At 50.4% G+C, this 23,752-nt stretch overlaps 12 protein-coding genes across 12 annotated transcripts; 9 read left to right on the top strand and 3 right to left on the bottom strand.

Annotated features, from left to right (window-relative positions):
- Positions 1-227: 227 nt before the first annotated feature.
- Positions 228-2,538, top strand: N7500_004503 (CCAAT displacement transcription factor COY1; the record flags this gene model as incomplete). Its single annotated transcript, XM_056675649.1, has 2 exons — positions 228-357; positions 404-2,538. 2 exons carry the CDS (start codon positions 228-230, stop codon positions 2,536-2,538), a joined length of 2,265 nt encoding a protein of 754 aa, XP_056530649.1.
- A 1,730-nt stretch (positions 2,539-4,268) lies between these two features.
- N7500_004504 (uncharacterized protein) lies at positions 4,269-5,088 on the top strand (the record flags this gene model as incomplete). The annotated part of the gene is made up of 3 exons (XM_056675650.1): positions 4,269-4,538; positions 4,595-4,901; positions 4,955-5,088. The coding sequence occupies 3 exons, from the start codon at positions 4,269-4,271 to the stop codon at positions 5,086-5,088; spliced, it is 711 nt and encodes a 236-aa protein (XP_056530650.1).
- A 759-nt stretch (positions 5,089-5,847) lies between these two features.
- On the top strand, positions 5,848-7,166 carry N7500_004505 (rRNA 2'-O-methyltransferase fibrillarin family protein; the record flags this gene model as incomplete). Its single annotated transcript, XM_056675651.1, has 4 exons — positions 5,848-5,914; positions 6,040-6,239; positions 6,309-6,494; positions 6,642-7,166. The coding sequence occupies 4 exons, from the start codon at positions 5,848-5,850 to the stop codon at positions 7,164-7,166; spliced, it is 978 nt and encodes a 325-aa protein (XP_056530651.1).
- A 424-nt stretch (positions 7,167-7,590) lies between these two features.
- Positions 7,591-7,791, bottom strand: N7500_004506 (uncharacterized protein; the record flags this gene model as incomplete). Its single annotated transcript, XM_056675652.1, has 1 exon — positions 7,591-7,791. One exon carries the CDS (start codon positions 7,789-7,791, stop codon positions 7,591-7,593), a length of 201 nt encoding a protein of 66 aa, XP_056530652.1.
- Positions 7,792-7,968: 177 nt separating this feature from the next.
- Positions 7,969-8,937, top strand: N7500_004507 (SDR family oxidoreductase; the record flags this gene model as incomplete). Its single annotated transcript, XM_056675653.1, has 1 exon — positions 7,969-8,937. One exon carries the CDS (start codon positions 7,969-7,971, stop codon positions 8,935-8,937), a length of 969 nt encoding a protein of 322 aa, XP_056530653.1.
- Positions 8,938-9,292: 355 nt separating this feature from the next.
- Positions 9,293-10,961, top strand: N7500_004508 (mitochondrial processing peptidase; the record flags this gene model as incomplete). The annotated part of the gene is made up of 5 exons (XM_056675654.1): positions 9,293-9,442; positions 9,498-9,623; positions 9,680-9,757; positions 9,814-10,508; positions 10,571-10,961. 5 exons carry the CDS (start codon positions 9,293-9,295, stop codon positions 10,959-10,961), a joined length of 1,440 nt encoding a protein of 479 aa, XP_056530654.1.
- Positions 10,962-11,531: 570 nt separating this feature from the next.
- On the top strand, positions 11,532-12,461 carry N7500_004509 (2EXR domain-containing protein; the record flags this gene model as incomplete). The annotated part of the gene is made up of 1 exon (XM_056675655.1): positions 11,532-12,461. The coding sequence occupies one exon, from the start codon at positions 11,532-11,534 to the stop codon at positions 12,459-12,461; it is 930 nt and encodes a 309-aa protein (XP_056530655.1).
- An 82-nt stretch (positions 12,462-12,543) lies between these two features.
- On the top strand, positions 12,544-15,376 carry N7500_004510 (tRNA (cytosine-C5-)-methyltransferase; the record flags this gene model as incomplete). Its single annotated transcript, XM_056675656.1, has 4 exons — positions 12,544-12,567; positions 12,635-12,825; positions 12,909-15,020; positions 15,082-15,376. The coding sequence occupies 4 exons, from the start codon at positions 12,544-12,546 to the stop codon at positions 15,374-15,376; spliced, it is 2,622 nt and encodes an 873-aa protein (XP_056530656.1).
- Positions 15,377-16,312: 936 nt separating this feature from the next.
- Positions 16,313-19,676, top strand: N7500_004511 (glycoside hydrolase family 35 protein; the record flags this gene model as incomplete). The annotated part of the gene is made up of 8 exons (XM_056675657.1): positions 16,313-16,447; positions 16,502-16,578; positions 16,643-16,945; positions 17,007-17,388; positions 17,441-17,575; positions 17,626-17,816; positions 17,914-18,299; positions 18,355-19,676. The coding sequence occupies 8 exons, from the start codon at positions 16,313-16,315 to the stop codon at positions 19,674-19,676; spliced, it is 2,931 nt and encodes a 976-aa protein (XP_056530657.1).
- Positions 19,677-20,119: 443 nt separating this feature from the next.
- On the top strand, positions 20,120-20,791 carry N7500_004512 (uncharacterized protein; the record flags this gene model as incomplete). Its single annotated transcript, XM_056675658.1, has 1 exon — positions 20,120-20,791. The coding sequence occupies one exon, from the start codon at positions 20,120-20,122 to the stop codon at positions 20,789-20,791; it is 672 nt and encodes a 223-aa protein (XP_056530658.1).
- Positions 20,792-21,387: 596 nt separating this feature from the next.
- Positions 21,388-21,857, bottom strand: N7500_004513 (uncharacterized protein; the record flags this gene model as incomplete). Its single annotated transcript, XM_056675659.1, has 3 exons — positions 21,388-21,412; positions 21,463-21,770; positions 21,840-21,857. The coding sequence occupies 3 exons, from the start codon at positions 21,855-21,857 to the stop codon at positions 21,388-21,390; spliced, it is 351 nt and encodes a 116-aa protein (XP_056530659.1).
- Positions 21,858-22,739: 882 nt separating this feature from the next.
- On the bottom strand, positions 22,740-23,652 carry N7500_004514 (DNA-directed RNA polymerase core subunit RPB5; the record flags this gene model as incomplete). The annotated part of the gene is made up of 3 exons (XM_056675660.1): positions 22,740-23,265; positions 23,387-23,469; positions 23,557-23,652. The coding sequence occupies 3 exons, from the start codon at positions 23,650-23,652 to the stop codon at positions 22,740-22,742; spliced, it is 705 nt and encodes a 234-aa protein (XP_056530660.1).
- Between the last annotated feature and the right edge of the window lie 100 nt (positions 23,653-23,752).

Here is a 23,752-nt window from a genome sequence, read left to right on the forward strand (position 1 = left end):
TGTTGAAGCTCACTGGATCTTGTCTCGTGGTCATCATTCACATTTGTCATAAACTTGTATCCAACTACTACAACTCCAGATCGTGTGTTGTACACATACAGTCGGAACAATATCGGCCCGCACGCCGCGTGTCCTGTTCCTTGCGATAACAGATCTCCATCTTTCCCCTTGGTGGACTGCTATTTGATGTGGGGTTACAGTGCAGACGCCTGGGGCTAGGACCGACAATGGATTCATTTGCCATTACAGAGGGTTTGCTTCCTCAGGACCAACATGATGACCAGCCTGAATCAATCATGTCCAGCAAATTGACCGAAGAGACCAACAAGTTCCAACGTGCCATTGCAGCCTGGAGAGGTAATTATTATCTTATTTGTTACCGGGTCTTACTAACGTATAATAGGTATTGATTTGGCCAATACTATCGCAAATCTCGATACAACTGCTACGGATCTCGTCGAACAACAGCGTGTCGCACTTGTGCAAAGAAAGGAGCTGGCGCAGAAGACGAAAGACTACAAGAAGCTAGATGATGAATCCAAGCTTTCAGAATACAAGGCACTGCTGAAATCTTATCAGTCCTTCATCGATCTCTTGACCAATCAAGGCAAAACATCATCGTCTTCATTCTTACAACTATATTCTTCGCTGTCCGAGGCTCCAGACCCATACCCACTCCTCGAAGCTTCTGTCGATTCCCTTGTCCTGTCCGAAGATACAGTTCCCAAACTTACCTCAGAACGAGACCAATTGCAGAAGTCAGTGGATCGCCTCACCAGACAACAAGAGGACACCGAGAAGCGCCTGCAGGAGGAACGCGCTGCACGGAAGAAGCTAGAGGAAAACCAGGAATCAAGAGCCAAGGAGATCGAAGCGTCGTGGGAAGCTGTCTTGACAGAAAAAACAAATAACTGGGCGGCAAAGGAGAAGACTTTGGAAGAGAAAGTGGAAAATCAGGATCGGTTGATTAAGGAGCTCAAAGCAAGTTATGAGGTCTCCCAACGCCTAGGTGAGGGTGAGAATCAGGGTGATGATAGTGAAGGTTCGCGAAGTGGCGCGACTGCAGCTGAGCTCGAGCTTGTCTCGGCCGATTTAGAGAAAACAAGCTTGAGATTAGCTGATGTGGAAGCACGCAATGAACAAATGCGGCTGGAGCTGGCTCAGGCGGCATCACATGCATCTGGTCCTGTTTCCGTTGAGGATGACCCCGATTATCTACGACTCCAGTCAGAGAACTCTTCCTTGCTTCGGAAACTGGATGCTGCACGATTCGACAAGGACTCGGAACGGCATACCTGGGAAGCTAAACTGCTTCAATCTGAACGAGCAGCTTCAAAGGCAGCGGTGGAAAGGGAAGAGTTACGTGTGCGTTTAGCAAAGGTAGCCGACTACGATGAGATCCGCCGGGAGCTGGAGATGATCAGGTCGATCGAGTTTGCAGCTGGTGATGATGATGAGGCTGCGGACGGTGCTGGCGACGGTGCTGCGGCGGGTACCAATGGTGACGAGGTCAAACCCAAGGACAAGAACTCCCTGGAACAACTCCTTATGGCCCGAAATAAGAAATTGACGGATGATCTCACCCTTCTGCGAGTGTCGCATCGCGATATCCAAGATCAACTCGAAAGACTGCGGGATGAGCTTTCGAGTTCGAAGGGAGAGCTAGAAAAGTCGCGAACCCTATCAACTACTCTTGAAAACGACCTCCTTCGCGTGCAAGAGGAGGCCGCCAATACATTCCCATCTTCGGCAATGTCTATTGCAGGAACCTACAACTCCAGGTACCCCCACTCTGCCCGTCGGGGCGCATCCTCGCCCACCTCATCCATCATCTCTGGCTTTGATCAGAGTGCCGTCTCGGCAAACACCATGGAATCTATTCGCGCAGGAGAAGCCGTTGGTGGTGGTTCCGGCCTCCTGCCTATGATCCAGGCCCAACGAGACCGCTTCAAGAAGAAGAATGCCGAACTCGAAGAAGAGCTGTCAAAGCTATATGCCACTGTCAAGTCCCTCCGACAGGAAGTTGCATCGCTCCAGAAGGACAACCTGAGTCTTTACGAAAAGACACGATATGTCTCGACCTACAGTCGTGGTCAGGGTGCCTCCACATCTGCATCATCGTTTGCAAATGCCCCCAGCTCAACCTCTGTCTATACCTCTGCAGACACACCTTCGGGTCTGTCCCTTGACCGATATCAGAATGCCTACGAGGCTCGAATCTCACCGTTTGCCGCATTCCGGGGCCGTGAATCAACGCGCGCATACAAACGCATGAGCCTACCCGAGCGAATTGTATTCTCTCTCACTCGAGTCATTCTTGCCAACCGGACGAGTCGGAACCTGTTCGCTGGTTACTGCTTTGCACTCCACCTTCTGCTTTTTACTGTGCTCTACATGATGAGCACAACGGAAATGGAGAAGCATAGCGCTATGGGCGCCGTCGGTAGTGCCGCTGCTGCCTACGGTAGCAGTGGAGGAGGCACGGGGAGTGGGGGCCAGCTGCACGGTGATGACTGGCAGCAGGAAGGTTTCGACTAATGTTCCAAGTTTTGATGTTCACACAGCGAAGAGCTTCGGAGTTTTATTTTTATCTTTTCTCCTCACGACTGATCATAAGTCCTGGCGTTTTGGGTCAAGTCCCTTGAGTTGTACTATTCTTGGATGTGGATCTGCATTGTGTAAATTTGATTCCCGACAAATATCATGTGTCTGCAATATCAGTGAGATGGACGTAGAGGTCGGACCTTTCCAAGATAGGGTTCGGGTGAAGTTCTGAGCCATAGGGTTACCCAATGCCATGAGACTTGGCTCTAGGCATCTTCCTAGACCTTATTCTAAGCGAGGTTGTTAATTTTCCAAGCTTGTTTTTCATAGTCGACTAATCCATAAACACCCTCGGCACGTCATTGGGTTAACCTGTCAGATATTAAAAGCTCGTTCATTGGTCAATTGGAGATATAAAAAGACAGAAAGTGACAAAATGAGTACAAAAGATAAGAAATGAGGTCCGAGCCGAGATTGAACGCGGGACCTCACCTAATAAGCTTATAGGATGTAGGCTTCTTGTGGGGTACTATATTTGGCAGACACTATGTATAGGTAGATTTAGTATGCTCGAGAGATCAAAACATTGACCTGGATGGTTTCCATCGATCTATTTTTGGTGATATTCGTTCAGGGTTACATCTAGATATATCAAGTAAGTACTCCGTACCCGTGGGATTGATGCTGACTCGGGATCTATCCGTGTCGGAGCAATATGGATATAGATATATATAAATCTCACCGGTGGATCGCCCCAAGTCGAACGCAGACGAAAAAGCCGACAGTCGATAATGAAGCAGTCAGCAAACACATAAATATTAATAGGAGCTACAATAATAGCCTTAGAGGAACCTTATGAGGAAGATGGCGTTATCCAGGCGCCAGTCCACTGTAACGTGAATTCAGAATGGGGAAAATACGGAAAGCCAAACCCCGCCATGTCAACCTCTGCGATTCATTTTGTAAGTTGAATCGCACAAACTGAAGATTATATGAAAAAACATCTGTGATCGGTGCCGGGGCCTTATGTAGGTAATGCCTGCAATTTCCCCGAGTTCTGCACAAATCCTAGGATGAGGACCTAGGCACCGTTGCATCGCACACTAGCCTATATCGGCAATGATTGTACATATCCAACCGCTCAACACACATGGCACTTGTTCTTCGGTCAGACTTATTTATAGACTCGGGGAATTTATAGATCTCATCACATTATTATTGGCTCGGTCCAAGCTTCTACAACTGAACAGCCAAGGGAATACCCCGTGGTTTTGCTTAGCGCGTTGCTATCTCCATTCAGTCAAAGTTATTTCGAACAGGCGACAAATCAGAAGAGAAAGAGGCTGGGAGGGTCTGACCTGGGCGCGTCCATCCACCAATGAGAGCCCGTGGTCGAGCTTTAATCCCTGCTAGTACCTGCAGGTTGCATCCATCGCTCTGTTAATAGACACAGCAGTGTTTCGAGTTGGACCTGTGTTACTATCTTTGATATATGTATGAATTGGAGGATGATTTTAATTAACACCGCATCTATATCTGCCCCTCGGCCCGGCCGCCAGTTTCTCATACCAATATCTCCTTTGTCATTCCTTTCTTTAACGCTACACCTCTCTGTTCTTTATACCCGACCTACATCAAAGGCTTGCTGGACAATCCTTGATCAATCAAAAACGTCACCGCCATTTGCCGCGCCCTTCTCTTCCTCTGGCTACTAGCATAAGCACATGGTCAAAATGCGCTTTGCTCCTCTCATCATCTGCCTGGCGGCAATATCATTTGCGGCCCCGACAACTTTCCTCGACAGTGCATATGACTGGAACGATGAACTGGCAGAATTCTATGGAAAAGTGAGCCAGTACATCAACTCTGCAAAGCACAACATCAGAGCTTCGACTTGCGACGTCTCCAAGATTGCTATGCCCTCCTATGCTTCGGGGTTGACCAGCCCGTCAGGCCTCAAGCCAAGATATGTTGCACTTGGACGGGGTACCCAGGTATTAAAAGACCCTTCAAGATATCTCGTTGATCCCACCACTCATCATGAAACTAGAACTATACATGTGCGGACTCTACTTCTAAATCCGCACCCGCGGCAGTAGGGGCTGTTGCAAGACTCTACAATGCCACATGCATCGCAGCCAACTACCCCGATCTTTTGGCAAAGCTCCCAAATCTTGCCTACAGGACCGCTCTACCAACTAACGAGTATGCCTCGTTTCCTCCTGCCAACATCGAACTGATGGGTCACCATTTCTTCTTTGATGCAACAACCCCCGAGTTCAACCTGAACATCACACCCCAAAAGCAGGATGGGATTGTGATGACCAAGAAGGCAGGCGCTATTGATGCACCGTCAGGTTCAGTGGGGGAAAGTACGGCGCTGTGCCCTGGCTCTACCTCACTACTACAGATGCCACGGTGGGCAACTACAAGAGTGTCTATCGAGTCAACACTGCTGCTGGGTCACCACCAAAGACCTGCAAGGGCATGCCACCCACGTTTGAAATACAATATGCCGCAAACTACTACTTCTTTGGGGAGTAGACGATTGGTTTTGTTATTCTTGTATATACCCGTAGACAGAAGGCAGGCTTGGAGGATATGAATGTTCTATATGCGGGGCGGGCTCTGTTTTACTTTGTTATTATTACTTTATTTCATGACCGCCCATGATACGGTATGGCCAATGATACAATTGATATTCTCTATCGTCATCTATCGTACGTAGCGTTCCCCCTCGCTCACTGTAGGGCTAGTTGGACAGGAAGGAGCATACCAAGTGCCGAGACCTGACAAATCTTTTTGTTGACCATAACATACTTTTATCAAAACATCAATGCCCTGGAAAATCATTATCAAAGAACCGATGGCAATGTTTGTCATTTTCTATCGCAGTCTTTCTTCTCAAACAATACAGGGCTCAGCGAGCCACGTGATACCCAGATTATGGAGGCAATCCACGTGATGCTCTCACACGAAAAAGACGCTAAACCCGGAACAACCTAGCGCCGTTCTGATTTTCTGAAAGATCCCAAAGGCGCAAAAAAAATCTCGACCGCATCAACGAGCAGCTTCGGTACCGATCCGCATCCGACAGATAGTCAGCGGCCAATTCTGTTTGAACTGCTTGATCCAACTATCTCTGATACGTTGTCACTTTTTCTCCATCTGTATCGACTTTCTCGGAACTTTTATTCCAATTTTCAACTACTCGGTTTAAGCACTCGGAAACGACAGCTTAACCTTCCTCCCCCCCCATTTTACTCCCTATACAACCGAGTTTTTACTCTCAAAACATATACAATGTCTTTCGCTCCTCGTGGACGTGGTGGATTTGGTGGTGACCGCGGTGGCCGTGGTGGTGGTCGAGGTTTGTTCAGTCCAGTCTATTCGAAGCAACGAGGCCAAAAATCTCGCTGGTGATTCTATTGCACCAATGGCGATGATTTTCTTTCTTGTTGCGATATTACAGTTCACCTCGCTGACTTGACAAAGGTGGCTTCGGCGACCGTGGTGGCCGCGGTGGTGGTCGTGGTGGCTTTGGCGGTCGTGGAGGTGGCCGTGGTGGATTTGGCGACCGTGGCGGTCGTGGAGGTGGTCGCGGTGCTCCCCGTGGTGGCCGTGGTGCTCCCCGTGGTGGCCGTGGTGCTCCCCGCGGTGGCGGCGGTGCTCGTGGTGGTGCCAAGGTTGTCATTGTAAGTGGTTGAAATTACCCATGGATGTGGATATCAGCAACTGACATAATCTTTTTTTACTACGAACAGGAGCCTCACCGTCACGCCGGTATCTTCGTCGCTCGCGGCGGTAAGGAGGACATGCTTGTGACAAAGAACCTTACACCTGGAACTGCTGTCTACGGCGAGAAGCGCATCTCTGTCGAGGGCGCCCCTGCTGAGGATGGTGCTGTCACTAAGAACGAGTACCGTGTCTGGAACCCCTTCCGTTCTAAGGTAAATATCCCCTTCCCCTGGGCTAAAGATACATGGCATCGTTGTCGATTTTATCGAATTTTTCTCGGAATTCTTTGATATCGCCCCGATAGCTATGACCGCCTGTTGATTAGTCCTTCTTTTCTAACGTCTTTCCTCATTTTCTAGTTGGCTGCTGGTGTGTTGGGTGGTCTTGATGACATCTACATGAAGCCCGGCTCCAAGGTTCTCTACATCGGTGGTGCCTCCGGTACCTCCGTTTCTCACGTTGCTGATATCGTCGGACCCACTGGTAATGTCTACGCTGTCGAGTTCTCTCACCGCTCCGGTCGTGATCTGATCGGCATGGCCACTCACCGTACCAACGTCATCCCCATCGTTGAGGATGCCCGTCACCCTCTCCGTTACCGTATGCTCGTGCCCATGGTCGATGTCATCTTCGCCGATGTTGCCCAGCCCGATCAGGCCCGTATTGTCGGATTGAACGCTCACATGTTCCTCAAGAACGAGGGTGGTGTCATTGTCTCCATCAAGGCCAACTGTATTGACAGCACAGCCAAGCCCGAGGTTGTGTTCGCCAAGGAGGTCCAGAAGATGCGCGAGGAGAAGATTAAGCCCAAGGAGCAGCTGACTCTCGAGCCTTTCGAGCGTGACCACTGCATCGTCGCTGGTATCTACAAGCGTACCGCATAAAGGTCTTAATCTCTGGTCATGTCCATTCCCTTTTGATGTTCCCTCGGCGTCTCGTGTTCTGTGATGTATCGAATGTTTTCCACCTTTCTTGTGACAGGTATTTCCGCCTATGTACTTTTGGCTGCGTCTTAAAATTTAGTTTTCCTTTTCGATGAATTTTACACGCTGGAATGTGTCATACTGAGTATCTTGATCTGAGGCGATGAGATAGCTCTGGTTAGCGTATGATATCCGTACCTAGGTAGCAATTAGTGGCCAATACAAGCGATTGAGACTTGTTAACATTTCGTCGACAACGTGTGAGAAATTGTTCTAGATATAGCGTCTAGCGTTGGAGGGTTCGAAGCAAGTGTGGTCGACCGATACTTAGTATACCCAAACACCCTAACAAAGCTCCTTGAATATTCTGCGAAGCAACCGTCTTCTAAAAAGGAAGACGCTCTCGCACATTTCCCAGGTCATCTGTCCTAATCTCATTCTCGGACTTGCGCCGGGCCTCCCGGTAATCGGATTTCTCACCGAGGCTTGCACCAAGAAAATGGCTCGGAATTGATGCGCGAGACTTGGAAAAGTGATCATCTTCGTGGGATATATTAACACCATTGGCTAATGGGAGGATTGCCATGACTGAACGAGCGTGGGGGGAGAGACAAGTTCCGCTTCACCCCCGCAAGGTGTGTTACTATATAATGGTCATACGTCCATTCTCCGTTCTCCGTAGTTGAATACACTCCAATTTGATTGTACCGTCTTCTTGCCATTTACCAGAATTTTGCCCAAACTACTTTGCCGTATACCCATCATGTCGATTCTCATCACCGGTGCGGGGGGTTATGTCGGCCAGGAACTGGCGGCTTCCCTCCTTGAAAGAACACCAGCCACGACGACCGTGACAATCACCGATATTGTTGAGCCCGAGATCCCAGAGTCAGCTGCACAGCATGCAAGCCGCCTCCGTTGTGTCAAGGCAGATCTTACCTCCACCAAAGAGGTCGACGAACTGATCAGCCCCTCCAATCCCTACGAGACAGTCTACATCCTCCATGGTATCATGTCTGGCGGCTCCGAGGCCAACTTTGAGCTGGGCATCCGTGTCAATCTCGACGCAACGCGATACATTCTGGACCGGCTACGCGCGACCATGCCCGGAGCGAAGGTGGTCTTCACATCATCGCTGGCAGTTTACGGCCCTGCACCAGCAGGGTTCGTCATTGACGAAACAAACTTCCCACCTATGCCATCTTCCTCATATGGATCGCAGAAACTCATTATTGAGACCCTGCTGAATGACTACTCGCGGCGCGGATTCCTTGATGGCCGGTGTGTGCGTCTGCCCACGGTAACAGTGAGAGCTGGCAAGCCCACACAGGCTGCCAGTAGCTTCGCTAGTGATATCATCCGCGAGCCCTTCCACGGTAAGAAGGCTATTCTGCCTGTGGCCAAGGAAACGGAGATGTGGATTTGCTCGCCGCATACTGTTATCAAGAACTTGATTCATGCACGCGATGTGCCCAAAGAGGCATTTGGAGAGTCACGGTCTGTTAATCTTCCTGGGTTGAAGGTCAGTATTCAGCAGATGTTGGATGCTTTGCTCGAAGTTGGTGGTAAGGAGCGTCGGGATCTCGTGGAGGAGAAGTATGATGCTGCTACCGACAAAATTGTACAATCATGGACTCCTCGGTTTGATACTGCTCGTGCTTTCAAGTTGGGCTTTTCAGCGGATGTGTCGATGGAGGAGAATATTAAACAGTTTGCAAGCCGGTTTGTATGAGAAGTGGACGTAGCCAATCAATAGGCGCGAAATTGGATGACCGAAACTGAATGATCGGAAATTGAGACGTATCGGCATACCTCTGCATCAAGCAAATCGTATTTGAACATTGTAAGAATCAATATAGACAACATCTAAACCCTTTGAGAATGTATTTTTGCCCACGTCACTGATTTAAGGCAGAGTAAGGAAGTATTCGGGATGTCAAGGGCGGTTTGGAAAAGCGGGTTATGTAATTGGCTGAACTGGGCGAACAATTTCAGACTTCGGAACCTCAACCTCAGGGTGTCTCCATCAGCTCTTTTCTCCATCTCTCCCCTTTTCCCCCTCCCTCCACCTATACAAGTCGTTATCAATGGCTTCTCGGCGCCTTGCTTTCAACCTGAACCAGGCTCTCCGCACTCGTGCGGCCCTGAAGTCCATCCAGCCCGTGAAGCGTGGCTTTGCGTCGCCGGTTGCTCTGCCGTCTACCACCCAGTCCACCACCCTCTCCAACGGATTCACCGTACGACTATACAACTCATCTCAATGACATCGCAATCTCGCTAATTCTCTTTTAGATCGCCACTGAGCACTCGCCATGGGCTCAAACCTCGACGGTCGGCGTGTGGATCGATGCCGGTAGCCGGGCAGAGACTGACAAGACCAACGGAACTGCACACTTCCTCGAGCACCTTGCCTTCAAGGTTCGACCACACAAACCCCAAACTACGAAGCGCTTGTATCTGATGAATATTACTAGGGCACCAACAAGCGCTCCCAGCACCAATTGGAGCTTGAGATCGAGAACATGGGCGCTCACCTGAACGCCTACACTTCGGTACGACCGGGAAACCACCCAACGTCTATCAAGCCAAATACTGATCGCGACTACAGAGGGAAAACACTGTCTACTACGCTAAGGCCTTTAACAACGATGTCCCCAAGGCCGTCGACATCCTCGCCGATATCCTTCAGAACTCCAAGCTCGAGGCTGGTGCCATTGAGCGTGAGCGTGATGTGATTCTGCGCGAGCAGGAGGAGGTTGACAAGCAGCTCGAGGAGGTCGTCTTCGATCACCTGCACGCCACCGCTTACCAGGGTCAGCCCCTTGGCCGCACCATCCTCGGCCCCAAGGAGAACATCCAGACCATCACCCGGGACAACCTGACCGACTACATCAAGACCAACTACACTGCAGACCGCATGGTCCTGGTCGGTGCTGGTGGCATTCCCCACGAGCAGCTTGTGAGACTCGCCGAGGAGCACTTCGGTTCCCTCCCCAGCAAGGCCCCTACCTCCGCTGCCCTGGCCCTCACTGCCGAGCAGAAGCGCACCCCCGAGTTCATCGGCTCCGAGGTCCGTCTCCGCGACGACACCATCCCCTCCGCTCACATCGCTCTCGCCGTCGAGGGTGTTAGCTGGAAGGATGATGACTACTTCACCGCTCTGGTCACCCAGGCCATCGTCGGTAACTGGGACCGTGCCATGGGCCAGTCGCCCTTCCTCGGCAGCAAGCTCAGCTCCCACGTCAGCCACCACAACCTCGCCAACAGCTTCATGAGCTTCTCCACCAGCTACAGCGACACTGGGTAAGTACCTTTTTTGCTCATAATTTCTATGTTTAATTGAAAACACGCTGACATGATATTAGTCTCTGGGGTATCTACCTTGTCAGCGAGAACCTTACTCAGCTCGATGACCTGATCCACTTCACTCTCCGCGAGTGGTCTCGCCTTTGCAACAACGTCACCTCCGCCGAGGTTGAGCGTGCCAAGGCCCAGCTTAAGGCTTCCATCCTCCTGTCTCTCGACGGCACCACCGCTGTCGCTGAGGACATCGGCCGCCAGATTATCACCACTGGCCGCCGTCTGAGCGCCGAGGATATTGAGCGTACTGTCAGCCAGATCACCGAGAAGGACGTCATGGACTTCGCTACCCGCAAGTTGTGGGATCAGGACCTTGCCATGAGCGCTGTCGGCAGCATCGAGGGTATCCTCGACTACCAGCGCATCCGTGGAGACATGTCCCGCATGATCTCTTAAGTTGCTTTAGAGTATGATCGCGTGTGAAGATAGCTGCTGAATGCTCCAGGAAAACTGGGTCTTTGGCGGCTTTGATTTGAATGTACTATCAATCATTGCCTTGGGCTGTTAGATCCCAAATTCGTGTGTGAAATAGCAATTAATGGTTTGCCATAGTAGACTATATAGTTTGCTGCCTTTGCAGCAGACATACCAATTATCTCCTTTGTTTGTTCTGTTCGTGGCTGTTTCCCTCTTAGTGTATTGCCGTTACCATCGTACTTGCCTCTGCCGCCCTTCTCATCTGTCTCGGAGGTGAATCGCTTGTGGTTTCCTAACCAACCACACGTCCTTGTGCTTCCTCCATCTCACGCTTCTTCAAATCGTGCGTTCGCCGTTCGCCTGCAGACTTTGAAGCCTACGTTCTAGGTGCTTTACTTTGACGACTGATATCTATTCTAACTCGGTTCAATTCATATCTCTTGTATGTAGCCTTGATCATCTCATTTGCTGGTCATTTTGCATTACCACTTTTCTTTACTGTTTTCTTCTGACTGATATTGACATTCCAGTGACTGGGATTCTCTCATGATGGCGCAATTCTCCACCCTACCAGCTGAGTTGCGTCAGATGATTTGGGAGTTTGCGCTTCCAGCTCGAGTCGTCGAGATGGGAGAACCCTGCGACCCAGATATCATACCCGAGGAAGACCTCAGACGAGCATGGATGATTAACAAAAAGCCCCCAACCATTGCTTATGTCTGTTGGGAATCCCGCCAAGTCGCTTTGGCCAAATCCAAACTTCCCAGAGGGGTTACACTTGCGTCGGATCGCATTATAGACCCTCGATGGTGGCGGAAATGTACTGACATTGTTCATTTCAATGCCCCTCCTGAGCTCATCAGTGCTGCACAAAGATGCAGGCTGTCAGATGACCTGATCGACCTGATGAAACTTCCTATTATGTGCAAAAAGGTCTCCATCAGTGCGGACATCGTCCACCCTTTTCTGCGTTTCCGTAATAGATCTGATCTCCCAAGATCCTTGGTCTGGGAAGTGATTTGCTCAGCAAATGCATGCATTATCTCCCTGCATACTGTCTGTATTCGAGCCACCATCGAACAAGCTCGGGAGCTGGGGCTCTTTGGCAACGGCGACGAGCCAACACAGTTGATCGACCCATTTGACAAGGGAGCTATCCAGCGGTTCAGACAGCTCTGGAACAATACGAAAAAAGAGGTATCCTCAGTCAAGTTCTTCGACACTATCGACACCGACAGATTCACCTTTCGAGTCGAAAGGTGGCTCGCGGAGATGTCAGCAGAGTACATCCGTTTCAAATGGACCAGTCCACCTTTCCCAACCCCAAACCCACGGGAGATAACTGCATTGCTCCGTCGGTATCCAGACCAGCGGCACAGCGCTGACGCCAAAAAATACCTTGTTGGATTTCCTACTCTGGACCTGAGGATCATGTTTCGACTCTGCCCACCTGCAGTGGTTGATCAAGTGCTTACGTAACCATCCCGCATCTGATGGGAGATTTTTTGAAGGCGATCTTGTTTGAAGTACACTTTCCTATAACTCTTTACACATCATAACAATGGGAAAACGTGGCGGCAAAAAGGTAACTTCATTCTTCATACGTGTTATACGACGTGTTTGTTGTACTGACCGTGTCTTCTTTCTTCCAGGGTGGTAAAGGCCGCGGCGGTGGCGGCGCAGGCCGTACGCGCGCTCAATGGCAAGATATCTCCAGAGAGAATGAGAAGTTCGAACGCTACTACAATGAACCCGAATTCCTGCCGGAGGAGGAAAAGGATATTTTCTGGGCTACCATGCGCAAGGATCTCCCCAACAGCTTCCGTTTCACCGGTTCTCGAGGGTATGTCTCAACTGGGTCCTTTTTCTGCGATTCGCGCCTCACAAGCGTTCAATTGATATTGACTGTTGTTTGATATTTGCTAGACACGCGCTAGCTGTTCAGCAGCGTCTGAAGGACCATCACATCCCCGAAATCACCTCTATCAAATACGAGGGCGAATTTGTCGAGCCCCCGCGCCCAGTTTCATGGTACCCAGATCAGCTCGCTTGGTCCATGACCACCCCTAAAAATGTCATCCGTCGATTTGCGCCTTTTGCCTCATTCCAGAAGTTCCTTGTCGCCGAGACCGACGTCGGAAACATCAGTCGCCAAGAGGTTGTCAGCATGATTCCTCCTCTCCTCATCGACGCCAGGCCTGGAATGACTGTGTTGGATATGTGCGCTGCTCCAGGCAGCAAGTCTGCACAGCTCATGGAGCTGCTTCATGCAGGCGAGGAAGATGCCATTGCGCAAGTCACCGAACAGATCAAGAACGGCACTGCTGGACCCGAACCCCTCGGCCCCGAAGGATTGAACGATGACGGCCGTAGCACCGGCCTGTTGATTGCCAACGATGCGGACTACAAGCGCGCTCACATGCTTATTCACCAGATGAAGCGCCTAAGCTCCCCTAACCTGATCGTTACCAACCACGATGCCACCATGTTTCCTTCTATCAAGCTGCCTCCTCTGCCCACTACCGATGGCAGCAAACCCAGGAACAGATACTTGAAGTTTGACCGCATCCTGGCAGATGTTCCTTGCTCTGGCGACGGTACCGCACGCAAGAACGTTGGTGTCTGGAAGGACTGGACTCCTGGCAATGCTCTGGGACTTTACAGCACGCAGGCTCGAATCCTGGTTCGCGCTCTGCAGATGTTGAAGGTCGGCGGACGAGTCGTTTACTCAACCTGCAGTCTGAACCCTGTGGAGAATGAGGCTGTCATTGCTTCCGCAATCGAACGCTGCGGTGGCGCTGCCAATGTTAAGATCATCGATTGCAGCCAGGAGTTGCCCGGCCTCAAGAGATCTCCCGGTCTGAAGACCTGGAAAGTGATGGACCGAGAGGGGCGCCTGTGGAACAACTGGCAGGAGATTGAAGATCACCGAAACCAAGAGGGCATCAATGGTCTTGCTAGACTTGCAGAGGGCATGTTCGCCCCGACAGGCGAGGCTGCCAACCTTCCCCTTGAGCGATGCATGCGTGTCTACCCTCACCAGCAAGACACTGGAGGTTTCTTCATCACCGTTCTTGAGAAGACCTCCGAAATCAAAGCCAAGCCGGAGAGCAGCAATGTTATCCCCAAGGCTTCCGTGGCAGCCCTCGCCGCGGAGCTTGATTCCAAGAAGAACGAGGTCGATGGAAAGCCCCTTGAGAAGCTCGAGTCTCTTGATGAATTGGTTACTCTCGACCAAGACGCCGAGAAGGAGCTCGCAAAGAATGCTACTGTTGCCGAGGCCGCCCACCAATTCCCGATATCTACTACTCTTGATGAATCGATGACCTCTGTCCCTCTCTCGAAGCGGGATGCAGGCGACCTCGACCTCGAAGAGGAAGTCCCAGCTAAGAGGACTAAGCTCGACGATGGTAGCGAAGTGCTTGTCGGTGACCGTCCCATCCACGCCCCGGCGCCTGCAGTGGGAACTGGCATTGACACCCCTGACGACAGCACACCTGCTACCTCCGCGACTACCACACAACCTTTGAAGAAGAAGGGTCCTCGTCAAGAGGAGCCATTTAAGTACCTTGATCCCAACAACGAGGAGCTTCTTTCCATCTATGAATTCTACAAGTTGTCGGAACGATTCCCCCGTGACCGCTTCATGGTCCGCAATGCCGAAGGACTCCCAACTCGCACAATCTACTACACTAGTGCCTTGGGACGTGACATTCTCACCTGTAATGAAGGCCAGGGCATGAAGTTCGTCCACTGCGGTGTCAAGATGTTTGTTAAGCAGGATGCACAGCGTGAGAACGTCTGCAGATGGCGTGTTCAGACCGATGGCCTGAAAATCGTCGAGCCCTGGCTGGGTCCTGAACGGTCCGTTATCCTGACCAAGAGGGAGACTCTGCGTCGTCTCCTTGTGGAGATGTTCCCCAAAGTCAATGACGATGGCTGGAAGGCCCTGGGCGAGATTGGCGAACAAGTGAAGGATATCCCCATGGGGTGCAGCATCCTTCGCGTTCAAGCGACCGGCGAAGAAGATGGTCTTCCGTGAGTCTTTCTCCTCAAATTTCTGCTAGTGGTATTCCCATCTTACTAACGTTCTCTCCAGTGAGGCCATGGTTCTGCCCTTGTGGCGATCTCTCCATTCTCTGAACCTTATGCTTCCCAAGGAAGAGCGCCGTGCCATGTTGCTGCGTATCTACAACGATTCCACCCCTTTGATCAACACTACACAGAAGAAGGATGGCAAGACCGAGCCGACCGAGCCGACCGCCGAGGCTGAGGAGGTTGCATTGATGGAAGAGAATCTCGAGGTTGGACAGGAGGCGCAAGACGAGGTGGATGAGCGTGAGACATACACCAAGGATGGCGATGAGGAAGATCGCTTCAACACCACTGTGTAAATGGGTCCGTACGTTTTCTTTTTTTAATCTCCATAGGAGATCTATGCTGTATCAAAAAGCCATGAATTTACCTCTTTCAGGTCCCTTTCCTTTTCCCCCATTACCCCGGAAAAACACCAGGACGTGCACCGGCTAAATGCAGACCTCAACTTCCCCCCGCAGAATTGCTTAGCTTGAAGTTCTGTTAGTCTCAAATGGGGCCAATATTAAGATTCGTATCGGGTTTGATATTTCGAATATCACTTTAGTATGTAAACTACACACCACCGCTCTATGAACCGGACTATTACAACGCCGAAAAAGAAGGCCATGGACAGACATCCGACACATCTGCTATCTGATATGTGGAAAAATAGGACCCGCAAAGGGATCTTCGGGCCGGTTACCGTGTGAGGCAAGGGGATTTTGGCTATATGCAATATATCCAGAATTGCCTATAGTGAATTGGGACACAATCTGTTGATGCTTGCCATTGAGATCCAACTTACACAGTTAGGACCATTGGTCTACTCTCTTATACTGTTTGAGTCGGAACCATAGTATACTCTCTTATACTATCTTCATCACTAGCACCATTCTGATACCCTATACTGCTTTAATCAGCTCTAGTTCTCTCTTCTTCTGAAATCCTTAGTACAACATACGCAAATCCATGCCGTTGTGGATCTTCTCCGCATATGCAACACGGAGCATCCGGGCGGACACTCCTAAACTTGTCTGGGGTAAATGACGAAATGACACTCGGAGAATGGGTCATTGCTACACTGCATCAATGGCGTGGTGTCTTGATTTGTGTTAGTGATGTCCCGAGTCTCCGTATATGAGTGGTGCAACCCCTACATTGCAAGGCCTACATTGCAAGGGAATCAGTCTTGACCCTAAGTGCTTCTCCCTCACCCTAGCACCCTCCTTCACCCCCCTGTGAATTGTCGAGACATGAAGCTCTCGTCCTCTTGGGCAATTGCCTATCTGGCAGCCCAGGCCGCTGGTGCTGCCATTAGCCATTCATTGAATGGCTTTACGATCACCGAGCATCCTGATCCAGTTAAGCGGGATTTGCTCCAAAAACATGTAGGTTGGGTTTATATCTTGGATTTGAATAGTGTTGACAAACAAATTGTCCAGGTCACTTGGGATGACAAGTCCCTTTTTGTCAATGGCGAGAGAATCATGCTCTTCAGTGGTGAAATTCACCCATTCCGGTAAGTCAAAAGCATCAAATCGTCTTTTTTTCAAGAAAGAAGTATGCCAACCGGGACTTCTTAGTCTGCCCGTTCCCTCTTTATGGATCGATGTGCTCCAAAAAGTCAAGGCTCTGGGATTCAACTGTGTATCTTTCTATGTCGATTGGGCTCTGCTGGAAGGTAACCCAGGTCACTATACTGCCGAGGGAGCGTTTGCTCTAGAGCCATTTTTCGACGCTGCCAAAGAGGCTGGCATCTATCTTCTGGCCCGTCCTGGTCCCTATATTAATGCTGAAGTATCGGGTGGTGGTTTTCCGGGATGGCTTCAGCGCGTGAATGGAACTCTGCGAAGTGGTGACGAGGCTTACCTGAAGGCAACGGAAAAGTATGTGACCGTGTTCAAATAAGAGTCTGGAAGAACCGAGGATACTGACCCGATTGACTAGCTACATGTCTCATGTCTCCGCAACGATAGCCAAGGGTCAAATCACCAACGGAGGACCTATCATTCTTGTCCAGACCGAGAACGAGTACAGTGGCGCGTGCTGTGGATACGAAGACAAATTCCCAGACGGGGCTTATATGAAATATGTGCAAGACCAGGCTCGCGATGCTGGAGTTGTTGTGCCTATCATTAACAACGATGCCTGGAACGGCGGCCATAATGCCCCTGGAACTGGCGAGGGAGCAGCGGATATCTACGGTCATGACAACTACCCTCTCGGCTTTGACTGTACAAATCCATCGATTTGGCCAGCGGATCTGTCCACTGATTTCTATAAGATACACATGGAACAGAGTCCTTCCACTCCATACGCTCTAGTTGAGGTAAGATATGTGAATATTTACCGTGGGGATTATCAATCTAACTGGTGTATAGTTCCAAAGCGGTGCTTTTGATCCCTGGGGAGGTGCTGGATTCGCCAAGTGTGCTGCCCTCTTAAACCATGAGTTTGAGAGAGTGATATATAAGAACAATCTCAGCTTCAAAGTTTCAATCCTCAACCTGTACATGGTGTGTCTTAACTCTCCCATCACATTTAACAAACTCTGAATCTGTAACAGATCTTCGGTGGTACCAATTGGGGTAACATAGGCCACCCCGGTGGCTACTCATCCTATGATTATGGTTCCCCGATTACTGAATCCCGCAACATCACCCGCGAGAAGTATAGCGAGCTGAAGCTGATTGGCAACTTTGCCAAAGTGTCACCGGACTACCTTCTATTAACACCGGGAGAGTTAACTACTACCAAGTACACTACCTCGCCTGATCTGACCGTGACCCCCCCTGCTCGGAGGCGATGACACGGCTTCTTCCTTCTTCATTGTTCGACACTCCAACTACTCAAGCTGGGCGTCCGTCGACTATAAGCTCAAGGTTCCTACTAGCGCGGGTCAAGTGACTATCCCCCAGCTTGGTGGAAGCCTTACTCTCAGCGGTCGTGACTCCAAGGTTCATGTTGTCGACTATGATGTGGCGGGCACCAACATTCTCTACTCCTCTGCTGAGGTATTTACCTGGACGACGTCTGGTAAATCCAAGATCCTTGTACTATATGGCGGCCCTGGCGAGCACCACGAGTTGGCTGTCTCTTCCAAGTCAAAGGCCGAGGTTGTTGAAGGGTCATCGTCGAGCATTACCAGTAAGCAGGTGGGCAAGGCTGTTGTTATCGGCTGGGATGTCTCCAGCACTCGCCGTATCGTGCAAGTGGGTGATTTGAAGATTGTTCTTCTGGGTAAGTGCTTCCTCACATATCGCCCTAGCTTCATCGTAACTGACCAAACTACCAGATCGGAACTCTGCCTATAGCTACTGGGTCCCTCAGCTCCCAACCAAGGGCGAGAGCCCTGGCTATAGCACCCAAAAGGCAGCCGCCTCATCTCTCATCGTGAAGGCCGGTTACCTCGTGCGAACTGCTTATGTGAAGGGCAGCGATCTACATATCACTGCGGATTTCAACGCTACCACCCCGATTGAGGTGATTGGCGCCCCGCCCAAGGCTAAGAACCTGATCATCAACGGCAAGAAGACACATGTCAAGGTCGACAAGAACGGAATCTGGTCCAGCAACGTCGCCTACACAGCACCGAAGATCAAGCTCCCGAATCTGAAGAGTCTGAAGTGGAAGTCTATTGACAGTCTCCCCGAGATCCAAGCTTCATACGATGATTCCAAATGGGTTTCTGCAAAGCCCTCCACCAAAAACACTGTCCATCCACTCAATACCCCAACTTCGCTGTACGGCTCTGACTACGGCTTCAACGCCGGAACACTTCTCTTCCGGGGCCACTTTGTTGCAACCGGCAAGGAGAAAACTTTCTTCCTGCAAACCCAAGGTGGCAGCGCATTCGGCAGCTCCGTATGGCTGAACGAGGACCACATAGGCTCATGGAACGGAATTGACGCTGACGGCAACCACAACGGAACTTACACGCTACCCACCCTGAAGAAGGATAAGTCGTACGTGTTCACCGTAGTTGTGGACAACATGGGTCTAGACGGAAACTGGGTCATCGGCGAAGACACATTGAAGGGCCCCCGCGGAATTCTGAATTACAAGCTGTCCGGTCGCTCCACAAGCGACATTACCTGGAAGCTGACCGGCAATCTGGGCGGCGAGGATTATCTGGACCAAGTACGCGGTCCCCTTAATGAGGGCGGTCTCTACGCTGAGCGTCAGGGCTTCCACCAGCCCCAGCCGCCGACTCAGAACTGGAGATCCGGCAGTCCCTTCGACGGTCTGTCGAAGCCTGGAATCAAATTCTACAGCACAAGCTTCGATCTGGATGTGGAGAAAGGATGGGATGTTCCGATGTACTTCAGCTTCGGGAACTCCACCTCATCCCCGGCTTACCGTGCCCAGTTCTATGTGAACGGGTATCAGTACGGCAAGTTCGTGAGTAACATTGGTCCCCAGACGAGTTACCCTGTCCCTGAGGGTATTCTTAACTACCGGGGTACCAACTACTTGGCGTTGAGCGTGTGGGCACTTGAGGATGGTGTTAAATTGGAGAGTTTCGACTTGATTCACACTACTCCTGTGCTGACGGCGCTGGACGAGGTTAAGTCTGTGGGCCAGCCCAAGTATAAAAAACGTAAGGGGGCTTACTAGACTGGGTGTTCAATGGCAAGTAGATAGATAGCTTCAGATGGAAGTATACACAAGATAGTAAATTAAATCAGAGAGATGTGTTTTGAACATAATGTTCCTATTATAGTCCAATCCGTCATAAAGTAGGGCTTCCAACTCCACTTCTCCGCAGATCCCAGCCACCCCAACCTCTTGTTTTCTTTTGCGTTGGACATCAACGAAGTACTTCGTACACTTTTCTTTCGTTGCGCTTTTCAGTTCTTAATGATATCTTGCTTGTACTCCATATTTTCAATAAAACCCACTCGGACATATATGCATCTAAACCCCATCGCACCTCAGCTCGCAAGCTGACCTCAAACCATCCATTCGCTCGAATCGAAATATTCAAGCCCTCACACAATTATCTCGACATCTACTTATCCTTACAAACCTCAAAACCAACAATCAAACAATCAGACATCATGTCAACCCACCCTCTCGAAGGCCTCGGCCTCGACCTCGACCTAGACCCAACCACCCCCAACCTCAACACAAGAGATCTAGACCCAAACCTCCTACACACAGACACCTCCCTCCAAAAACGCTACACAACAATCTCCATCCCATCAACCTACGGACGAATCGACACCAGTCCCGCCGCAGGCACAGTAGTAGGCATCGTCCTGGGCAGCGTAGCAGGCTTCGTCCTGCTAATGTACGTCCTCTTCCTAGCCGTGAACCCAGGCGGGATCGCCCGAGGCGGCGTCGCAGCACCAACTTCATCCTCAATATCGATGTCGATGTCTATGTCCATGGACGACGAAGAGATAGTCGAAGTGCGCAGTCGACGCGGGTCATCGGCGGGTGGACGACGACACCGCGACGTGATTGAGGTCACTGAGGAGCGGGAGACTTTCCGGGATAGTTATCGACGTCGGCCGTCGTCGCGACATGATCGTGTTGTTGTTGAGGAGTCTTTGGCTACTTCTACGACTGGGGAGATGGATGAGGATATTATTGAGGTCGAGGAAGAGGAGTCGAGTGTTCCTTCTGATATTTCGCCGCGTCCGCCGAGGAGGTCTAGGAGGGGTGGGGTTAGACATGTTGATCCCCTTGCTTATGGTGGGGGAAGTGAATATAGTGGTCGGGGGTGATTTGGGAGATGGTGTTTGTAAGGATTTGGATGCGATACCCTTTTATGTGTTATGATTTATCTTATTGATGACGGGGGAGTATGCGATGGATATTGTGATGGATGATAATGTGTGTCTTGTTTTGATAATGTGATAATGTGCATGTATTTTCAAGTTATATTTCTCAAATCTAGTGTCTATCAACCTTCAAATACTCTTCTATACAGAGTCGTTAACTTCGGACTATGCGGTATGTATAGCGATGGACAAAGATGAATTATGTAGAAAGTAGCAAACCATTAGAGAAGAGGATAAGAATAAAATTGTAGTACAATTGTAGCCAAACCCCAAGACCCAAGAACGCCGTGTCCTGTTTTGCGCCAGCGATAAGTAATAAAAGTCAAGGATATATACGAAGGAAGCAAAAAAAAAAAACACTCAAACCCTGACCCAGGATTACAGACCAGCACCAAATGCCCAGTCGAAAGCCACAGGGAAACACTAGCCTCTTATTCTCTCGATATGTCTCTCAAGAGTGCAGCATGTGCAAGGCATAGCGAGTCGACAACGCATTCCAATACCAGCCAAGAATCAATCCCCAGTAGCATGGTCGCATATTACAAATCCAAACCAGAAGCAAGTCTAGAACAAGATATCCAAACAGCAGCAACAAGCCAGGGCAGCCATGATACCGGCGCAGATGCCACCACCCCCCGCCAGAGTTCCCGCGGTCATTGGCATAGTAACCCTGTTGCTGTTGAGGGGGATACTGCTGCTGCGGAGGGTAGTACATCGGCTGGCCCTGGGGGTAGTAGGGCTGCTGTTGTTGCTGTGGCGGGCCATAGCCTGGGTGGGGTGGGTAGTAGCCCTGCTGTTGGGGCTGGCCGCCGCCGTAGTAGTCACTCGCGGCGCCGGGGCTTTGGCCATGCGGTGGTGGGGAGTTTGGGTAGTAGGGGCCGGCGTCGTGGGCCTGGGCGGGGTAGGAAGGTGGTGGACTTGTCTGGAAGAGGTTAGGATTTAGAATTTGTGTCTAAGGATTGTTTGCGATTGATTGCTTTTGAAAACTTACGGGTTTGTTATAAGACATGGTGGGAATTGAAGGTGGAGTTCCCGGGAGATGTTTAGGCTTAGTGCCGATTTGAGGAGATTGCGCTGATACTGTGGGTATGGGGGCTGTTCTATAGGATTCGTAAACTCGACTCGCGAACAGTAAGGAGAGAGGGGTGATAGAAAAATAGAACAGGAAGCGCCGGAATCGAGAGAGAATCGCTGTGGCGCAGTTCGGGGCTTAGTCAACCAAGGTTTTCCTTCCCAGATTTTATACTTACGCGGCCTCATTTCTAGTTTGGGTAAGAAATTATAGAATGATTTATAGAACTGCCTGTATCTGTGCTTAAATACCTTTGGAGATGTCACTCTAGGTCAGACGGCAAGAATATTCCATATATAACTGGGGACATAAGTATACTATATCACCCGACTCGAAATGACAGCCATTCATAGATTGGATTCATCTAGACATACAAAGACACGGCCATTATGTAAAATCACAGGCAACCCCCATCGCAATCCCCCAAAGCAGGAGAAACTTCGCGCCTATACGCCATGCTGCCCATAATACAAGGGGGAGACCAAAAACTTTTTTTGAGTTTGTTGAATGTGAATCAATGAGTAAAAAAAAACTCCCAAGTGTCCACTTCTGTAGCTGCTCTTTCTCGACTACCAGTTGGGTATTTTCCTGCAGAGCTGCATAGTATGAAATGCGGTCAGATCGGAGACAGTGAAGTGGACCCGATGCAATTCGAGTTTGCGAGGTTGAGGTTCATAGGAAGCGGATTTTGACTCTTTGGGCTTGCAAAACGCCCAAATGAGAAAAAAAAGAGAAAAAAAAGAGAAGGATCTAGCATCGGGCAATGAAGAGTCGCGTGTCAATCTTCCTGTTCCATTCTCACTAACCTTATTTCGCAACTTAAATGACCCAGCGGTAACTGGCATAGCGACCCGCAGTTTCAGACTTGCGGATGATCTTGACGACCTGGCCACGGCGCAAACCAAGGTAACGAGCGACAGGATCGGAGACCTGTATACGAGGAAGCTGGGACTCCTTCAGACGATAGCGCTCAAGGAGCTTGGCCTTCTCCTCGGGGCTGAGTAGGACATGCTTGGGGACCAGCTCGTGACGAGTGATGTTCACAAGCAGATCCTGTTCCTGGAAGTGCTCGCAAATGCGGCCGGGAACACCGGAAAGCAGGCGCACGGCAGAGGGTGAGATGGGTGTCTGCGTGATAAAGATACCAGTGTGGAAGTTGTTCTCATCAACAAGATGGTTGAAGGCGCGCACTTGCTTGGTTCCAACACCTGAGGAATCGGGACAGAAATCGACATAGATGGTACCGCAATCGGGCTGGGGGTTTGGGTTCGCTTTGCTGGGCAGCGCTGTGTATTTCAACTTCATGGTTTCGGTGGGGCGGGCTTGGATTTTCATCTTAGTGCGACTGTTGTTGCGGAACGGTTTGTTAGTGATATGTGCTTCTCAATGATGAGTGTCGGCATTGTTTCGCTCAGTTTTTCACTAGCTCACGACAATGGGATGGCGGAGGCAAGGATTTCGCATACTCAGGGTAACCCAGAGGGTCAGCATATTTTGCGCGGAAGTCTTCTAGCGGGAGAACCAGCTCGTTATCAGACACTTCGTAACCCTGGTGTGTCGCCGATGGTTAGCCTTGCATGATTGGGCATCATGAGAGAGACACTGAGAAGTCAGGGACTCGATCTGAAGTGCCTACCCGGTCAGCGAGCAGTTCATAGACTGTTCTGAAGGTGCGCCAGAGCCGAGTCATCTCGCGCTCGGCCTCCATGGAGTGTGCTGAAACTCCATCCATAATGGAGTTAGTAGTCGATGACTAGATTGTGGAGAAGAATTAAGAAGTTATCCCGTTAAGAGAACCAAAAAAAACGGGCAAAGAGAGCTCCGGTGGAGAG

Source organism: Penicillium coprophilum (assembly GCF_028826855.1).
Source record: "Penicillium coprophilum strain IBT 35676 chromosome Unknown utg000004l_segment0_segment0, whole genome shotgun sequence".
In the NCBI taxonomy this organism is placed as follows: Eukaryota; Fungi; Ascomycota; class Eurotiomycetes; order Eurotiales; family Aspergillaceae; genus Penicillium; species Penicillium coprophilum.